The sequence below is a fragment of the Acomys russatus genome, chromosome 27, assembly GCF_903995435.1.
Source record: "Acomys russatus chromosome 27, mAcoRus1.1, whole genome shotgun sequence".
In the NCBI taxonomy this organism is placed as follows: Eukaryota; Metazoa; Chordata; class Mammalia; order Rodentia; family Muridae; genus Acomys; species Acomys russatus.
In genome coordinates this window covers 56,302,754-56,322,508 of record NC_067163.1, presented here as the reverse complement: position 1 = coordinate 56,322,508, position 19,755 = coordinate 56,302,754, and the positions used below count along the sequence as shown (strand labels likewise).

General features: G+C 53.2%; 3 protein-coding genes across 3 annotated transcripts in view; 2 read left to right on the top strand and 1 right to left on the bottom strand.

Annotated features, from left to right (window-relative positions):
* The first annotated feature begins 182 nt into the window (after window positions 1–182).
* On the top strand, window positions 183–7,715 carry Rfxank (regulatory factor X associated ankyrin containing protein). Its single transcript, XM_051169771.1, has 9 exons — window positions 183–367; window positions 1,113–1,307; window positions 4,317–4,397; window positions 5,209–5,274; window positions 5,739–5,839; window positions 5,971–6,096; window positions 6,430–6,496; window positions 6,778–6,858; window positions 7,508–7,715. Exons 2-9 carry the CDS (start codon window positions 1,121–1,123, stop codon window positions 7,576–7,578), a joined length of 780 nt encoding a protein of 259 aa, XP_051025728.1. The 5' UTR covers window positions 183–367; window positions 1,113–1,120; the 3' UTR covers window positions 7,579–7,715.
* A 59-nt stretch (window positions 7,716–7,774) lies between these two features.
* Window positions 7,775–9,331, bottom strand: Nr2c2ap (nuclear receptor 2C2 associated protein). The gene is made up of 5 exons (XM_051169772.1): window positions 9,155–9,331; window positions 8,747–8,837; window positions 8,457–8,562; window positions 8,315–8,382; window positions 7,775–7,894 (listed from the first exon to the last, which is right to left on the bottom strand). The coding sequence occupies exons 1-5, from the start codon at window positions 9,190–9,192 to the stop codon at window positions 7,775–7,777; spliced, it is 423 nt and encodes a 140-aa protein (XP_051025729.1). The 5' UTR covers window positions 9,193–9,331.
* A 9,161-nt stretch (window positions 9,332–18,492) lies between these two features.
* Window positions 18,493–19,755, top strand: part of Ncan (neurocan) — a 28,787-nt gene continuing 27,524 nt past the window's right edge. The window contains exon 1 of the mRNA XM_051169838.1: window positions 18,493–18,639. The gene's annotated coding sequence lies outside the window, so the exon portion shown is untranslated. The remainder of the gene's footprint in view (window positions 18,640–19,755) is intronic.

Genomic DNA, 19,755 nt, shown 5'->3' with positions numbered 1-19,755 from the left:
TCCAGGAGTCTGCGGCTGTCAGCTCTATGCTTAAGGTAGTGTGCGCATGCGCTCCCGCTTTATTGGCCTCCGCGGAAGTCGTGATCCGCTCTCCGGTCTTAAAGGGCTAGAAGCAGCTTCGGATTTTCGGGGGCCACTTTTGCAGGGGTGCGCAAGCGCAGTAGAGGAGTTCTTCGGTCGGAGTATTCGTCGCGTATTAAGTTGCTGCTCTGTGTCCTAGGGGAGGAAGCTAGGGCGCTGAGCGTCCGGTCACTAGCTTTGCTCCTTACCGGATCCACTGGACCAGAAAAGTTTGTGAATAGAGAGCTTCCCGAGTTTTGGCACGCCCAGGCTTGCAGTGTAGGGGGACGGAGGAAGCTGGAGGGAGGTGAGTGGACCAACCAGTCTCATCTTTTGTTGAGCCCTAAGTCATTTTGGGGGACCTCGACTTTGATAAGTTCGGTGTTAGTATCTCGCTTTGCTGTTTCCTGACATGACCTCTCTGAGGCCTCACATCTTCACCTGATGAGGGAGGAAACAGAGGCTCAGCTTAGTCATAGACCGGGTTTTCAAAGCTTGTAAATGAGGGGTTCGGAACACAGACCGCTGCCCAAACCCCGATTTTATTGCCTGGTGCAAGTCCCTTGGGTTCTGGTGTTAATTTCTTAGCAATGGTAATTATGTGACGCCCCAGTTTTCCCATTTTCATCATAGAATCCTGAGTATGCAGACTATGCCGTGTGTGTGTGTGTGTGTGTGTGTGTGTGTGTGTGTGTGTGTGTGTAGGGTCCCTCTAACATAGCCTTGGCTGTCCTGGAATTCTCTATGTAGACTAGCCTGGCCTTGAACTCAAAGGGATCTGCCTGCCTCTGCATCCAAGCGCTGGGACTAAAGGTGTGCACCACCGTACCCAACCCAGTCAAGCCCTGGCCCCTGATCAGAACGCATTTACTCATTTGTTTTGGGGGATGGAACGTGCTGTGTAGCCGGTGTGGAGGTCAGAGGACGACTCCACCGAGTGGCCTCCTGGGATCAAACCCAGGCTACCTGGCTTGCTGACAAGCGCCTTTACCAGCTGAGCCATCTTGAGAGACCAAGAGCCTTTGATAATTACTGTCATCTCTTCACCCCAGCTTCCTCCATGGAGCCCACTCAGCTTCCAGAGAACCTTATCCCGAGCCAGCAGTCCCCTGCTCCCGGCCCTGAGGATCCTGAGGACCCCAGAGATGACTCCCCAGATAGCTCAGACACTGTCGTCCTCAGTCTGTTCCCCTGCGCCCCCGAGGCTGTGAGTCCTGAAGCAGATGTCAGCGCATCCTCACTGCTGGGTGAGGGCCGCTCTGGGCTTTGGTGAGGGAGCCTGGCAAGTTCCATGTCAAGTCTCTGTCCTCATGGCTCTTCCCCCTTTACATACCTGGGGCTATTTTTACTGTAGTGTGTGTCTGTGTGTGTGTGTGTGTGTGTGTGTGTGTGTGTTATGCATGTTCCTGAGGGTGTATGTGTGTGCTCACACTGGTACATGTGGGTTTCTCATATACACACACACATATATGTATGCATATGTATGTATGTATGTTTTCCAGGCACGGTTGGCATGCACCTTTAATCCCAGTTCTTTGAGAGTACAAGGCCAGCCTGTTTTATATAGGGAGTTCCAGGACTGCCAAGGCCACAAAGAAACCCTGTCTTTAAAAACGGTGGTGGTGGTGGGTAGGTAAATAGCTGAGCTGTTGAGAGCAGTTATTCTTTTCAGAGGACATGGGTTCAATTCCAAGCACCCACAGAGTTTGCTTATAATCACCCTAACTCCGGTTCAATCCAGCTTTCCCCAGAGATCCAGTGACTTTTCCGGCTTCCGAGGACACCAGGCACATACTTTGGAGCACAATACATATATGCAAGCAAACATACACATGAAATAAACTAAGCCTAAACAAAAAAAAGTTTGAAAGGATTTAAACTTGTTTTCTGTGTTTGAGTATTCTCGCCTGCCTGCAGGTGCACCATGTGCCTGAGGGAGCCGGAGGAGGGCGTCGAAGTCTCTGGAGATGGATTGGGGACTCCCACACTGATGCTGCAGGTCAAGCCAGGGGCCTCAGGCTCTGACAGCCATCTTGGCAGCCCCTCATTTTTTATGTTACATTTATTTATCTACCTCACGTGTGTGTGTGTGTGTGTGTGTGTGTGTATGGACGTGCCATGGCGCAGGTGTAGGATTTCCACCTCGTGGGTCCTTGGCAGGACTCAGGTCATCAGGCCAACAGCAGGCACCTTTACCAGCGGACAGTGTGTCTCCACCTTCTGTCCAAGGCAGGAGCTTTGACAGAACCTGATACTGATCCAGCTAGGCATGCTAGCTTTAGGGCTCTGCCTGTCTTCTCCCTCCAATGCTGGGGTTGCATAGGCAGGCAGCCAGGGGCCATGTGATGGCGACAGAAGCAGGCAGGCAGATATGTATATGTGTGTGTGTGTGTGTGTGTGTGTGTGTGTGTGTGTGTGTGTACATATAAATACAAATATATATACATATGCTGGAGTTAGGATGATTATAAGCAAACTCTGTGGGTGCTTGGAATCGAACTCATGTCCTCTGAAAAGAAGAAGTTCACTAAACAGCTCAGCTATTTATCTAACCACACACATGTATGTGTGTGTGTGTGCATACATATTTGCATATGTGTGTGCATATATCTTTTTCTTTTGAGACAAGGCTCTCCTGGAAGTTGCTATGTAGACCAGGCTGGCCTCAAATTCATAGAGATCCGCCTGCCTCTGCTTCCCGACTGCTGGGATCAAAGGGTGGCCTGGCCATTTTGCACATTTCTTTACTGTGGCAAAATACCCACAGCGTTTACTATTTGAACGATTGCAGTACAATTTAGTGAACTCTGGCACACTCTCCAGCCTGTGCCAACATGGCTTCTGTGTAATCCCAGAATATAGCCATCTCTGTAGTGGAAAATTCCCAGTCCCCAGGGATACGCTGTCCAGCTGGTCTGCACCCTCTGCCTGCTTTTTTCTCTTTTGTTCTGTGCCAAGGCCTCACTGTATAGCCCAGGCTAGCCTTAAATTTGTGATTTCCCCTCCTGCCTCTGTTTGTTCTATAGCCTTTTTACTTCTTGTTTTTATTTGCTTTAATTAATTAATTGTATTTTTGAGACAGGGTTTCTCTGTGTAGCCCTGGAACTTGCTCTGTAGACCAGGCCAGCCTTGAACTCAGAGATCTGCTGCTTCTGCCTCCCCATGTGCTGGGATTACAGGCATGTGCCATCGCTGCCTGCCCCAGCAAGCACTCTTTTGTTGTTGCTGTGTTTTTTTTTTGTTTGTTTGTTTTTTTTTTTTTTGGTTTTTCGAGACAGGGTTTCTCTGTGTAGCCTTGGCCATCCTGGACTCACTTTGTAGACCAGGCTGGCTTTGAACTCACAGCGATCCGCCTGCCTCTGCCTCCCGAGTGCTGGGATTAAAGGCGTGCGCCACCACGCCCGGCGCTGTTGTTGTTTTTGAGACAAGGGTTTCTCTGTATAACAGCTCTAGCTGTCCTGGAACTCCCTTTGTAGACTAGGCTGACCTCAAACTCACAGAGATCTGCCTGCCTCTGCCTCTCAAGTGCTGGGATTACAGGCATGCACCGCCACCACCACCCAGCTCCAGCAAGCGCGCACGCACACACACACACACACACATATATATTATATAATTTACTGTTAATGTCTGTTTTGGGGGATGGTCTAATGTATTTTGATGCTAATTACTGCTTGCTGTCTCTGTGACTCACTTTTTAATTAATAAAAAGCCATCCCACCTGGGCAGGGCAAAGGAGCTAGAGGTGTGGCTAAGATTCCCTGGCTTAGGTGAGAGAGAGACTACCACGGAAGAGGAAGAGAGACCCTGAGGAGAAGAGAGGAAGGCCACCATGGGTTAGATGGAGGAGAAGCACATGGCAGGCGTGGATGGAGAATCCGGCCCAGATAAAGAACATTAGCAAGTATTTGGGATTATGGATGGGAGGTAGCTTGAGAGAAATTATTAGAAACAGTTGGCATGGGATTGGGGCAGTTGTCACATACCTGCCCCACTATGGGAGGTAGTTTAGAAGATTAATATCTGCCCTGCCCCAGATTAACTAAGGCTATTTTAAAATATAACAAGTGTCAGTGTCTTGATTGCTAGCCAGGCCTGCTAATAATACTGGTAATTTAAAAACAATATCTGTGTGTGAATGTGGGTGTGCAGGTAGGGATCAGAGGGGCGGTCTTAGGCTCAGAGCCTGCAGCGTCTGTCCGGACACCCTGGGGACAAGCACGGACACCAGGGAAATGGCCTTCCTCTCCCTGCAGAAAGCTTCCTGAAGCACTCCACCACCCTCACAAACCGGCAGCGTGGCAATGAGGTCTCAGCTCTGCCAGCCACCCTGGACTGTGAGTAGAACTCAAGTGGGTGGGGCTAGAGGGTTTCTTATAAGCCTGGCATGGCACCCCATGGCCCTGCTCTTGGGAGGTGGAGGCGAGGGGTCAGAAGTTCAAGGTCATCCCTAGCTATTTACTGAATTGGAGGCCAACCTCGATACAGGAGACCCTATTACAAAGAGAGAGAGAGCCGGGCGGTGGTGGCGCACGCCTTTAATCCCAGCACTTGGGAGGCAGAGGCAGGCGGATCACTGTGAGTTTGAGGCCAGCCTGGTCTACAAAGTGAGTCTAGGACAGCCAAGGCTACACAGAGAGACCCTGTCTCGGAAAAAAAAAAAAAAAAAAAAAAAAAAGAGAGAGAGAGAAACCATAAGGGATTGAGGAATGTAGCTCAGTTGATAGAGTGCCTGTGGCTCAGTTGATAAAGTGCTTGTAGTTCAGTTGGTAGAGTACTTGTAGCTCAGTTGATAGAGTGCTTGTGGCTCAGTTGGTAGAGTACTTGTAGCTCAGTTGATCAAGTACTTGTAGTTCAGTTGGTAGAGTACTTGAGGCTCAGTAGGTAGAGTGCTCACCTAGCATGTACAAAGTCCTGAGTTGTACCTCAAGCTCCGATAAACTGAGAATAGTAGCACATACTTGTCCTAGCACTCAGTAGGATCAGCAGTTGAGGCCGTGTTTGCTAATGGAGCAGGTTGCAGCTACATGAGATCCCATCTCAAAAACAAAACAAAAAAGCCAAGAAAGGGTCAATTTTGAACTGGGTAAACTGAGGCCGGGAGAGGGGATGGAGTGGGTGAACACTGTGCCTATCTTTGGTCCCCAGCCTTGTCTATCCACCAGCTTGCAGCCCAAGGGGAGCTGAGCCAACTGAAGGACCATCTGCGGAAGGGTGCGTGTCCTGTGTGTGCTGGCGTCCTGTGTGTGCTGGCGTCCCGTGTATGCTGGCGTCCTGTGTGTGCTGGTGTTGTGTCCCGTGTGTGCTGCTGTCCTGTCCTGTGTGTGCTGGTATTGTGTCCTGTGTGTGCTGGTGCCCTGTGTGTGCCGGTGTCATGTCCTGTGTGTGCTGGCGTCCTGTGTGTGCTGGTATTGTGTCCTGTGTGTGCTGGTGCCCTGTGTGTGCCGGTGTCATGTCCTGTGTGTGCTGGTGCCCTGTGTGTGCCAGTGTCATGTCCTGTGTGTGCTGGTGTCCTGTGTGTGCTGGTATGCAGGTGCCTGTCTGGTAGGGGAACTTGTGCATGAGAGTGGCTCATGTGTGCTGTCTGCTTTGTGTACTGTTCCCCTTCATGTGACCCCCAAACCCTGCCCACCTCACTCGTGAGAGCACCCCCATTCCATATCCCTCCCGTTTGTCAGGCGACAACCTGATCAACAAGCCGGATGAGCGTGGCTTCACCCCCCTCATCTGGGCCTCAGCCTTTGGAGAAATCGAGACAGTTCGCTTCCTGCTAGACTGGGTGCGTCCTGGGGGAGCAAGGACAGGCCGGGGTCTCAGCTTCTGAAGCTGCTGCCCTGGAGGTGGGCTGCCCTACTTGGGGACCCTGGGATATCAGGGGTCCCATCACTACTACCTTCTCTGCTCTCCCAGGGTGCTGACCCCCACATCCTGGCCAAGGAACGGGAGAGCGCCCTGTCACTTGCCAGCATGGGTGGTTACACGGACATCGTGAGGCTGCTGCTTGAACGTGACGTGGACATTAACATCTACGACTGGGTGAGGCACCGCCACTCTGGATCTGTCGTAGCCTCCTGATGGATGCAGTCCCTGCAAGGTGCCAGGCCTGCCCTGGGTTCTGGGATCACAAGACAACTGTCCCCAGTGTCTAGGAGACAGATACACAAAGAGAATGGGAAGAGCTGCAGTGACAGACTTCCAGGCAGCTGAGACGTCAGGGAGGGCTTCCTGGAAGAAGGGGCATCTACAGAGACACGGGACAGAAAGGCAGCCTGTGCAGTAGGAAGTAGGTTTGAGTTGGCAGGCAGAGGGCAGGGACGGGGCACTGAGACTTAACCGTTCATTGGTTTTTCACATGATCTTATCCCACAGAATGGGGGCACGCCGCTGCTCTATGCTGTGCGTGGGAACCATGTGAAGTGTGTGGAGGCCTTACTGGGTGAGTGGGAGCCCAGGGGCCCTGTGGGACTCACGGACTCCGGAGACAGGTGGAGGCAGAGCACTGTGAGGACCTTTGTGTTGGATCTAGTCAGTCATGTTGAGCCCCCCACGTCCCAGATTCTAAACCATGTTCTTTGGGTGGTGGGGTGTTGAGGTGTGGCCACTGCCCAGGGTCACGTGGACGAAGGACAGACCTGGAGCTGTCCCTCCAGCTCTCAGTTCTCAAGCCATGCTGTGGGCAGATAGAGCACCATGCCCAGCGTCCATTCCTCTCCACAGCCCGGGGCGCTGACCTCACCACAGAGGCTGACTCCGGCTACACCCCGATGGACCTCGCCGTGGCCCTGGGATACCGCAGAGGTGGGCTTGAGATACTGGAGTGGGCTGAGGGTGGGGTGGCCACAGAGGGGCACACAGGATGTTTCCAGGGGGTGCCAGATGCTAGTAGTGACATGGCCCTTGGCACCCAGGTAGACCCAGGCACCTCCTCATCCTGGCTCTTAGGCTGAGGTAAAGACACTCCGCATGACAAGGATGGAAGCCACTCTGGGGGACACACAGAGATGTATATACCCCCAGCCCCAGGGTAGGTGTGGATCTCAGTCATCCGCTCCAGGGGATGACTTGTCTTAAGGTGCTAGGGGCGGAATACTTCACCGAGGCCACCCCAGCCTTCTATCTGTTTCTTGTTGCTATAACAGAATACCAGACATAGGGTGATTTATTTAAAAAAAAAAAAAAAAAGTTTATTTGGACTCATGGTTTTAAGGCTGGGGAGCTATGAGGAGGAGGGTGGGTGAGTAGGAAGTGGCAAGTGGAGGGGAGACAGGCAGGCCTTGCCTTAACGCAACCAATCTTAGAGTAACCAGCCCAGGTGAACCAGCAAGAGCAAAGGGTCCTGGCCTCCAGGCTAGGGCTGAGCGGCCTCCTGAGCCTCCCTTTATACACTGGAGGCTGAACAGCCTCTCCGCTACCACTACCCCCTACACCCCCAACCCTCCTCCCACAGTGCAACACGTGATGGAGAGCCATATCCTCAAACTGTTCCAGAGTACCCTGGCGCCTGCCGACCCCGAGTGAAGATGGCCTGCTGGGAACTCCGGCACTCAGGGACAAACCAGTCAGCCCACAACTGACTTGAAAGGCAGTTGCTGGACAGTGGGGGGAGGGGCAGGGCCCTCCCCAACAAGAACCAATAAATCTGTGCAGAACTCGAAGGGCTTCTGGGCGCCTCCCAGGGGGGCACCCTGGAGGAAGTGGCTGCTGCCAATCGGTCTCACTCGGCCTTCTCACCCAGCACCCGCAGGTGGTAGATGACCACACGGCCAAAAAAGTCGGTGGTGTCCTCAAAAGTCAACTTAAGCCTGTCCACCTTCACAGGAGGGATTGAGAAGGTGTGACTTTTTACAGTCAAGGAAATGAGTGGTTTGTCACTGACCCATCCGGCCCCACCTTCCTAGTTCAGACGCCACTACAGACTCCTGGTGCAGCTCACAAACAGCAAGAAATCAACAGCACCATCTTAATTTTGTCACAGGATGTCATGTAGCCCAGGCTGACCCCAAACTGTGTAGTTGAGGGTGACCTTGAACTCCCTCCCGACTGTCCTGTTTCCACCTTCAGAGCACGAAAGCCCCGTGCAATGGCTGCCACTCAGGTGTCAGAGGCCAGAGACTGAGTCTGGTCCTGGGGCAGGACTGGCCTGGCACTCTAGAGCCTTTTCCCTCAGCCTCCTCAGTGCCTGTTACAATCACACCCACAGATCCAACGGCTTTTAGAAAACCAGGTCCCTCCCACTACGGGCCAAGCAGGATATCTGAAGGGCATTGGTGTCGTCAGGGTAGAAATCTGCAATCTTCCTGAGGGCCTCCTCACCCTGTGAACCTGCAGCGGAGAAAGGCAGGCTCAGAATCCAGGGAGCCCTTTAGAGACACCCACCTTTCCCAGGCTTCCAGTACCTTCCAGGCGACTGTGGCGACTGGAAAAACCACCCTGGAACTGCACCTGCAGCTGTGCGATGTGAACACGCTGAGGAAACTCGAGCGACACCCACTGGGAGGAGCCCTGGAAGCAGATGGGTAAACTAAAGCACCCGGCAAGGTTAGGGCCCTAAAGCGGTCTGCTCATCTTTCAAGTCTCAGGAGAGTGTGAGCACGCTGCGCTTTCTCCACGTCTCCCCAAAGTTCTCGAAGCACCCCTGCCTGAGTCTGATTCGCAGTTGGGGCTGAGGGGCGTGGAAGCGCCTCACCTGGTCAGAGTTCCAGCACGTCTCTTCATTCTGGTCAAAAAGGTGTTTCTTCCCAAATTGCCGGCTGTTGCGATTGAGCACGGAACTGACCCTGCAGGACCGGACCAGAGTTAGAGGCCTCGGCGCGAGGGACCTCTAGCAGGAGCATCTTCTGGCCTAGAGTCATCCTCCAGGCCCGCCAGTCCCATCCCCAAAACCTCTGCAACCTCCAGGCAGGGGACCCGAGGCAGGGGAACGCCACCGTCAGACCGCGCCCTCCGCCAGGGGAGCGCCACCACCTGGCTCCGCCCCTAGGCTGCTCCAGGCACCAGGTACAAACCCCAGCTAGCTGCCATCTGGTCTCCCCTCCACTGCTCAGCTCCCAGTTCATCCGTCCCCGCCGGGCTCACACTCCCGGAGGAGTCTCACCTGCTCACGGTCTCCGGGCAAACCAAAGACTGGGTCATCTCGGCTCTGCAACGCCCCGTCCAGCACGGAGCGCGAGTTCGATGCCTGGCGCTGCTACTTTCCACTTGAGCCCGCCGCCAGCCCCCTGGTCACCCCTATGTGACAAGGCAGGCTATTCGGGGACCCAAGGGAGACAGAAACAGCCTGTCCGGAGGCCACCGGACCCGGAACCGCGTGCGAGGAGCGCACGCGCAGTGCAGCGCAGCCCCTCCCATCGCGGCGCTGGGGCGGGCCTTATGACGTCTCCGCTTCGCCCTTAAAGGGCCCTGTGACTTCAGGTTCCGTGGAACTGAAAGGAAGACGTAGACCGTTCTACGCGGTGCAAAAATGTTATCACGGCCTTCCCGTGTTTGCCTGCTGAGGGCTACGCTCGCCCTGGATGCAGCCCGGGAGCTCTGCACCCCACTGCCCTCCGAAGAGGCCAGAAGCTTTGAAGAGGTCGTGCTACTGGGAGCGTCAGTCACCCTCAGCCCATGTTGTGTATATATTTTTAAAGATTTATTTATTGTCTATACACTGTTCTGCCTGCATGCCAGAAGAGAGCACCAGATCTCATTATAGATGGTTGTGAGCCACCATGTGTGTGCTGGGAATTGAACTCAGGACCTCTGGAAGAGCAGGCAGTGCTCTTAACCTCTGAGCCATCTCTCCAGCCATATATATATATATATGACAGTGTCTCGCTGTGTAGACTTGGCTGCCTGGAACTTGCTGCGCACAGATAATGGTCGCCTGGAATTTTCAGAGATTCACCTGAGCCCTGGGATTAAAGGGGTGCACCTCCACATCCCAGTGCTGGGATTAAAATACTTTTTTTTTTTTTTTTTTTTTTTAGTTTTCGAGACAGGGTTTCTCTGTGTAGCCTTGGCTGTCCTGGACTCGTTTTGTAGACCAGGCTGGCCTTTAACTCACAGCGATCCGCCTGCCTCTGCCTCCCAAGTGCTGGGATTAAAGGCGTGTGCCACCACGCCCGGCTTAAAATACATTTTTGAATTAAAAGAGAAAACACTTTATTTAATGTATAATGAGTCTTTTGCTTAAATGTTTGTATACCGTGCATGTCTGGTATCTGTACCACTTTCAGTGTGGCTGCTAGAAACTGAATGAATGTAGGGCAGGAGGTCTGGAAGAGCAGGAAACGCTGGCAAGCACACTCCAGACCCGTGTGTGTGTGTGTGTGTGTGTGTGTGTGTGTGTGTGTGTGTAAGTCACAGCACAGCGTATAGGAATTGGCCTTCTCCTTCCACCATGGGGCTCTTGGGGATTTCCTAGTCAGGCTGTTTCACCCACTGAGCCATGTCCTCAGCTAAGGATGCTGTTCGGCAGCATCAGCAGGTTACCCAGGAAATGCAAGGCGCTGAGTTCCACCACCAGCACCAAGTGAAGGATAAATCAGTCTCTCAGCAACTGCTGCCCTAGCAATGTTATGGAAGGCTTGTTCGAAGAGTCGGCATGAGGTGGGTTTTGTGGGATGAGGAGGAGTTTGTCCCAATGAGAACAAAACCAAACGAGACACAGACACCCCAAACCTCATGGGTTCAAGGGATGAACTATAGGGTCAAACAAGCTGAGGCAGTGGGGAGCCTTTCTGAAGGAAGGGCTTTCTGGGAGGGCAGGAGAAAAGCAAAGGCATAGAATCAGGTGACAGACTACAGATTTGAATGAGGCCTACAGAGTCACTTGTCGCTGCTCTGGAGCAGCTTTGGGGAGAGGGTCCAGCCACCTCTCTGAATGAAGGTTCTCAAGACGGTTGAGATGGTCTCTGAGGATTCTTCTTTGTATGCAGCCAGAGGCGGAGCTGGCAGGGTAATTGGGTCACCATCAGGAGGGCTGTCCTGCTAGCCCGTAAATGCCAGCATCTCCTTGCCAGGACTTCAGTTACAGAGGCCCCAGCCATGCAGACCCAGCCTAGCTGTTCTCCAAGGGCTATGGAAAGTGTGTGTAGTTAAAAGCCTGGCTGTGTGATCTCAGACACACCTCTGACCTCTGAGCTCAGCTTCCTGTCTGTGAAAAGTAGGCTGTTTGGGTCGGTGCCCAGTCACTTGAGACACTTGAGACACTGTGACTCAGAGGCGAGTTTGTATTCCAGGCGCGGGCTCACCAATACCCTGCCCATGGCTGCCTGCACCACCTCAATGAACACACACACACACAAAAAACCCGTGGCCGTAGTGCCTTGAAGAAGCTGGACACAATCCCAGCCGCCATCCTTCCTGTATCGCTCCTGGCCCTGGCGTGAGGCTGCCAGGTCCCCTGGGACGCAGCCAGTTCCCTACCCTCTTCCTGCCTCCTCACCCCACTGGCGCCGCTGCAGCGTGAAAGAGCCTCCTGTTTCACCAGGGAATTAGTAGCTCTGGGTCGCCAGTGAAGCAGCCAACTTGGTCCATTCATTGCCCCGGAGTCAGGGAGCCTGAGAGCTGCCTCCTTCCCACCCCTCTTCCCCTCTTCAGGCGCGAGGGTGCCATAGGGACCGGATCCACCTACACCCGGCGGCCCCCATCTGTCTGCCTTTTTCCCCCCCCTCGAGACAGGGTCTCACTATGTACACCAGGCCGACTTCAAACTCACAGAGATCTGCCTGCCTCTGCCTCTCGAGTGCACCAGTGCCTGGCTTTCCTTTTTATTTATTTACTGATTTTATGAGATGGGGTTTCACGTAGCCCAGTCCGACCTCAAATTCACTATGCACAGGTGGTTGGCGGCATTGTGAACGGCTGTCTGCATGTGACCTTGGCTATCTTCCTGGACAATTAGGGAGACACTGCCCCTGTCCCCTGAGACCTGGCTGTCCCGGAGCTTCCCACCATCCACGTGGCCTCAGGACCACTCATCTCTCCCTCACCTTATGCAACAACAGAACCTCAGGGTGCTGGCGACAGAGAGAGGGGGGGAGGCCTTCCAGGCTGGAGGTGGAGACTTCTTAGATCCCTGCGTGAGACTATAAACAGCTCTTTGAGTCTTGCAGATTCCCAGGCGAGGTTCCCTCACTCCAGGTCCCAGCAACAGCAGGGCTGGGCCCTGGGCCAGTCCCTCTCTCTTCAGCCCTGGCAGCTGCCCAGGAGCAGGGTTGGTGAGGAGCCAGAGGGTCAGCTTGGCTCTGGGGCTGCAGGCCAGGTCTGTGAAACTTCACACAGGGCATCCCATCTCCCCGAGCCTCAGTTTACCTGGCAAACTCCAAAATGAGGAACACCAAGATAGGTGGCCCTGCTGGGTGTGGTGACGCATCCTAGCCCTCAGAGGTGGGCTGGGCTAGCCTGGGCTGGTACTTGGTCTCAAAAAAAAATACAGAACAGTAAACACACACACACACTTCTTGTTTCGTTCCGAGCAATCCATGGAGACTACTTGTACCCCTCACTTGAGATGAGTAAACTGAGGCACAGGAGGATGAGATAGCTGGCCCAGAGTTGCATTCTTGTGAATGGTAAAGACAGCAGCTCTACCCGCACCCCCTCCCCCATTTATTCATTCAGTGCATATCTTGTGTTTGTTTTTCGAGACAGGGTTTCTCTGTGCAGCCCGGGGCTGTCCTGGAATTCACTCTGTAGACCAGGCTGGTCTCGCACACAGAGATCCATCCACCTGCCTCTGCCTTCCAAGCGCTGGGATGAAAAGCATGCACTGCACCCAGCACTTGGGAGGCAGAGGCAGGTGGATTGCTGTGAGCTCGAGGCCAGCTTGGTCTACAAAGTTAGTCCAGGACAGCCAAGGCTACACAGAGAGACCCTGTCTCAAAAACCCCAAAAATAAAAAATAAAAGCATGCACTGTCATCTGTTTTTTTTTATTCCTTGCTGTTGTTTGTTTGTTTGGATTGAGTCTTACTTTAGTTGAATATAGCCTGGAATTTATTGTGTAATCCAGGCTGTCTTAAAATTGTGACAGCTCCCCTCCCACACTGGGGTGATAGTTGTGAGCCATCATGTTCAGTCCGTTATGGTGATAAAATTCAGAGGATGTGTAATTTTCTCTGGGGGCGGGGAAGGCATTGAGTGAAGAGTGCGGAGCAGAGAGGTGCCGGCTCGCCTTGGCAGGCTCTAGACTGGCCAAGAAAAAGTTTCCCTAAGGAAACACACCCTTGCATGTGTGGGAATGTCTAGTTAATTAGGTGGGAGACCCACCCTGAACGTATGTGTGCCACACCTTCCATCCGCTCAGAACCTGGGCTGAATAAAGACTGCTGAGCAGCAACGAGTCTGCCTCTCTCTCTCTCTCTCTCTCTCTCTCTCTCTCTCCCTCTTTCTCCTCCTCTCTTTCCCTCTCTCTTCCTCCCTCCTCTGTCTCTGTCTCTCTGTGTCTCTCTGTGTCTCTCTGTGTCTCTCTCTGTCTCTTTCTCTCTCTCTGTCTCTCTCTCTCTCTCTCTCTCTCTCTCTCTCTCTCCCCCTTTCTCTCTCCCCCTTTCTCTCTCTCTCTCTCTCTCTGCCTTTGCACTGTAGATGCTCGTTGTATGGCGGACTGCAGCATAGAACTATGAACCACAGCAAACCCCTTCTTTCCTCAGGTGGCTTTGTCAGGTGTTCTGTCCCAGCTACCAGACAAGTACCCAGTGCAATGTGGGAGTGTGCAGTGAGGACTGACAGCATCTCGGTGCATGCAGAGCACGTGCTGTACCCCAGGGCCATGTTCGTTGGTGGGCAACATGGGTGTTTGTTGGAGGGAGTGCACACATGCCATGGTGTGTGAACTTGGAGGTCAGAGGTCACCGTACAGGGTCAGCCTCTCCTTCCACCATTAGGGCCCCAACTCAACTCAGCCTCGCTGCCTTTACCTTCCAGAGTGTCCTCCCAGTCAAAATTTACCGCTGTGCTTTATTTTATTTCATTATTTTAAACATACTCTGCCTGTGTGTGTGCACATGAGTGTGGGTGTGTGTGTACAGGTGTTACAGAAGGGCTGCATGTGTGCGTGTGTGCGTGTGTGCTCTCCATGCTCAACCTGTCTCAAGAACAAACCAAACCAAGGCTGGAGGGCTGGGATCGGGACTCTGTGGATACCGCGCTTGCCTCACATGCTCTGAGCCCCGGGTTCCGTCCCAGCACCACATATATACCAGGCGTGGTAATGCATGCATGCATCTACCCCAGCATTTGGGAGAGGGAAGCAGGAGGATCAGGAGCTCAAAGTCATCCTTGGCTTCATAGAGAGTTAGAGGCTAGCCTGGGCTACATAGCAAGTTACAGACCAGGCTGGGATATATGTGACCCGCTTTGTTTTTTAAAGGAGGATGCAGCTTCTGAGACACACAGCTAGACAGTTAAGAGCATTGGCTGCTCCTGTGGAAGGCTCAAGCCTGGTTCCCGGTGTCCTTGTACACCAGCGCCAGGGAATCTGGCTCCTTCTGACCGCTCTGGGCTGGCACAGGCAGAGATACACACACTCCTACACCTAAATAGGAGAAAATCTTATGAACAACCACAAAACAGACAAAACAATAGCAAGGCTGGGTGTGGTGTCACACATCGGAACCCCATTGCTCTGGAAGCAGAGACAGGAGGATCGTTTGAAGTTCAAGTCTAGCCTGGACTACGTCATAGCCAGTCCATAGCAGCCAGGGTTATATATTGAGCCCTTGTTCTCAAAGCAAGGAAACAACAGAGCCCTGCAGTCAGTACGTTAGTGATCCTGCGGGGAAGCGAGCTTAAGTACTTTTTATATTATTTTAATCGCAACCTCTTCTACTTTTAATGCAATCTCATTCCTTGGGAGAAAGTCCGCTTGTCCACAGCAGTCACTCATAGCCCTGATCTATTTCCTGTCTCTATGGGTTGGACTGTTGTGGACATTTTCTATGTTATAACCATACATTATGGTGCCTTTTGCTCCTGTGTGTCCCTGACAATCCAGCACCATTGTTTCCAGGTTTATCCCTGTCGTGCTGTGTGTAGAATTTTTCATGGCTAAATAATATTCCACTACAGAGCTCTAGATTTGTTCTGCTTCCTTTTGAGAGACAGTGTGTAGTCTAGGCTGTTAATTCAGGGTCCCCTGCCTCAGCCTACCAAATGCTGGTTCCACTGGTGTGTGCCACATTGTCTGGGTGACAGCACATATTCGTGTTGTACATGTGGGAGTGGAGGTCAGAGGTCGACAAGGAGTGTGGCCCTCTATCTCCATTTTTGTTGTTGTTGTTGTTGTTGTTTTTGAGATAGAGTTTCTCTGTGTAGCCTTGGCTGTCCTGGACTCACTTTGTAGACCAAGCTGGCCTCGAACTCACAGTGCTCCACCTGCCTCTGCCTCCCAAGTACTGGGATTACAGGCATGATCCACCTTGCCTGGCTTCCAATGTATTTGCTTACCCATTAATTTTGTTTTGAGACATGCTCATCATTTTGGCTAGACAAGCTGGCCAGCAGGACACAGGGTTCTGAGCAGAGGCAGAGGCATGCAGGTTTCTGAGTTTGGAGCCAGCCTGGTCTATAGAGCGAGTTCCAGGACATCCAGGGCTACACAGAGAAACTCCATCTCAAATAAATAAATAAATAAATGAATAAATAAATGAATGAATAAGGTGTTACAGGTGTGGCTGCTGTGTCACAAGTCTGTCAGTAGGTGGCAGAGAGACTATAGCCTAACATTCCTTGAAAAAAAGTAAACCTGAGAAATCACTAGGCCAGCACTCATCAGGCCTGGGGTGGGGGCAGACCATGCCAGAGATAACCCCTGCCCAGTGCCATAAGGCAGGAGCAGGGCACAGCACTCCTGAGATGACCCCCAGGCACTCAGAGACTCCAGGAGCCACTAAGAGCAGCAGGTAAGAGGTGGATAAATGGATGAGAATGGGAAACAGAAAGATGTGGGTACAATGAAGAGAGACAGAGCTGGAAGGGAGTGAGGAGCAGCCCAATGTGAGCAGCTGCTGATACCACCCAGGGCCACGGTGGGGTCTTGGCCTGTGCTGCCACCAGGGCCATGTCTTGGTCCGTGGCCCTGCAGTAGCCGGGTTCTGTTACCATCAAAGGCCAGGCGGATGTCTCTGGTCTGGGCTGCCACCGGAGCACATGTTGGTGTATGAGGGCTGTGCAGAACTGGCCCCACCCCTCACCTGGGCATCCTGGCAAGGCAGGTGAGCTGGCCCTGAGGATATGTGTGTGGAAAAGCTGACTTCACTGCTCATCTCGCCTGCAGTGGCGTGAATGGGGGAGAGGTTCCCTCCTCCCCTGCCTAGCTTCTCACCACCTGTGGCAGGCAGGAGGCCAGGACCTGGGGTCAGGAGAGCGGGAGAGCAGCACTTGGGAGAGTGAGCCCTGCACCTCACCTGGTCAGCACAGTAGAGCTAACCCTGGTGGTAGGGGTGCAGGCGAGCTGGCCACGAGGGCATGGGCATGGAGGAGGTGGCCTCACCACTTGTCTGCTGTGCAGTGACATGAGTGAGGGAGAGATACCCCTCCTCTTGTCCCTAGCCATCTACTGCAGGCAGGAGAGCTGGCCTTGAGGTCATCAGAGCAGGAGAGCTGGCCCTGTCCCTCACCTACTGCAGTACCGAGATCAGGCCCTAAATATGGGGTTGCAGGTGAGCCAATCCCAAGAGTGTGAGAGAGGGACCAGTTTGAAGACCTCTCAGGCCCAGATCCAGGGCTTTGAATTGGCCCACTCCAACATCTATCCATCAACGAACTGCTGGAGTACATGAAGGGACCTGGTCCTATAAATCCAAAACTACAGGATCTCCATGACACAGGCCAACAACAGGATATCTGAGAGGAGTCCCAGTGAGGTTCCAGTATCGATAGCGCAGCAGAAGCCAGAGGCCTCGCAGCAGACCAACAAGTCATTGGCAAGGAAAGAAGTGTGGACAAAAGGGGACACTGTGGACACTAAAGCTTCCACAATGAGATTTTTTCCCTCTGTTGTCGGGGGAGGTGGCAAGAGTGGAAGGTAGATACGAGGCGAGGGGAAGATAAGTGGGATTGGGGTGCATGATGTAAAATTCACAAAAAACCAAAACAAACAAACAAACAAACAAACAAAAACCAAAAAACGTAGGCCTTCTCCTGTCTCTGTCCCCATGGGGTTTATAGAAATGCCACTGCACAGGACTTCTACACGGGTGCAGAGGTGAGGCAACCACATCACATCACCCATGAGACATTCCTTCCCCCCCCCCCACCCCCCGCCACATACACACACTGCTGCTTTCGAGGCTGGGGTCTCATGTAGCCCAGGCTGGTCTCCAATTTGGTATGTAGCTGAGATGAGCCTTGAACTCCTGATCCTCCTGCCTCTCTTCCCAACTGCTGGGGTTACAAGCTAGCACTACCACACCATGCCTGGTTTATGACGTGCTGGGGATCAAACTCGGGGTCTCCTGCATGCTCAGCAGGTACCCTACCCACCTACCGAGCCACATCCCCAGCCCCTAACATCCAGGCTTTTAAAGAATGAGAGAGAGTCAAGACACCACATGCTCTCCTGCCCCAAGTAGGAGTGTCCTGGACACATGGCCCTGGTGTGCACCATGAAATGACGATAGGACACGGTGAGTGGATGAATGGATGGTATGAGTACAGCTGGGGGCTGGAGAGATGGCTCAGTGGTTAAGAGCACCTGCCTGCTCTTCCAAAGGACCAGGGTTCGATTCCCAGCACCCACATGGCAACTCACAACTGTCTGTAATTCCAAGATTTGACACCCCCACACCAATGCACATAGGTTAAAGTTAAAGAAATAAACAAATTAGTTAATTAAAAAAAAAAAAAAAAAGAGGCCTCAGCTGAGCTACTGGGGCAGTTCTCTGGTTAGCACATCCGGCCTCTGTCCCTGACGATTTAATATTTTCTATCACATGTATTTTGTGTGGAGTTGTAGAGGTCAAAGAACGTGTGCTCACGTTTCTCCTTCCACCCTATAGGCAGGCCCCGGGAACTGAACTGGAGTCCTGCGGCTTGCCTGCATACCTTTTTTCCTGAACAAAGAGTATTACCTTTATCTCACCGACTCCTGGTGGCTCTTGGCAGCCCTGTGACCCAGTGCCTCCTCCGTGCCCATTTCTGTTCTAGGAAGGGTTAATTGTCCTTGGAGCCTTAGAGAGGCAGGTTTGAATCCCTACTCTGTGCTTTCCCACTGAGTGACCTTGGCAAACACTCTTACCCCCCTGAGGCTCAGTTTCCCCATCTGTAAATCAGAGCAGGCAGCATCTAAGGCATCCTGGGGCCCATTTAATGGGGTTCCTAAGGGGGCAAAGAGAATGAGGGCGGAGTCAGGTGTAGCCACCCCTCTGGCCGTGTTAGGACAGACGTGAAGAGAATTTCAGACAAGGCAGCCGCCCTCCTAGCGCTGCTGGAGGCCTGGAGCTGCGCATGCGCACGGCATCCCCGTGGTCCTTTATAAGTGAGGAGGCTGCTCCTGGTGTGCTGAGCGCCAGGCGCTGGGGCTGAGAAAGCACCAACAGCCGGGTGGCGTGTCCTTTGTGCCAGGAGTCGTGGGGATGCATCCGCGCTAAAGGAGCAGGTGTGGGGGCCCGGCAGAGAAGGGGGGCAACAGGAAACCGGACTTGGGGAGGACTGACCAGGATGAAGAAGCCCCCCTCCCCGATGGGGATGGGCAGGGAGCTGTGGGGGAGGGGAGCCAAATTTTGGGGGGGGGGGCTGAACGCATGAGGGGCAGCCTTAGAGGTGTTGGGAATGGGAGGGAGTCTCGAATGAAAAAAACGTCTCCCTCTCCATCGGGGAGGGTCCCTGGCTTCAGGTAGTTCTCTGGATCAAACAGGAGGCTCTTGCGACTAAGGGCAGGGGCACCCCGAGTTTGGAGAAAAGACAAGGGCATCCATGGAATCTTAGGACTGAGCACTCCGGTGTTTTAGCTGAGACACCCAGGGAATTTGACATGGGAACCTCCAATTTACACATGAATAAAGGGCTGGGTGGGGAGGGAGCCCCCAATTCAAGAGTGTGTGCCGCGGAGTCTCATCTCTGGGAAGGGAAGCCAGACAGGTCTCTGTTCTCTTGCTGTATCCTGAGTGAGGAAGGCGGCTCAGGCGCCTATCCTAAGGGGCCCCCTGATTTCCTAACAGATGTGAAGTTGAGGTGCAGTCTCTTTCCCCAGTTAGCATGCTTGATGTCCTGGCTAATGGTGGGTGTGGGTTCTGGTGTGCCCCAAGATGGATATCCTGGACCTACATGGACCCTGCGGAGAGACAGGGGCCCCCCAGATGCCGCACATCTTCACATCAGCTTAGCCTTCCACACCCGGGCTTCACCCCTAGGCTGCCTATATGGTGCGTTTTTTAAAACTCTGTTTGGGTGACTAGGTGCTAAAAAGGAGAGGACTCTGCACTGGGGTACAGGAGTGACCCCATGCGCACAGCACAGTGTGGCTTTGTTCATTCTAAGTGTGGCTGGGAAGGAGTCAGGCTGAGGCAAGCCCGGGTGGGTGATGGCCCAAGCTGGGCTTGAGGAGACGTTAGGACAGGATGACTGCATGCACCGAGCCACCCCAGACTCCGGCAGTCTCGGTGGCCCCTGGACATCCCTACAGGGTAACAGGGAAGGTGCTCCCCCCCCCCCAGGAAATGGGGGTCTTTGTGTGTCAACAGACTATGAGGAGAGGCATGTCCGGGGTCTGGGG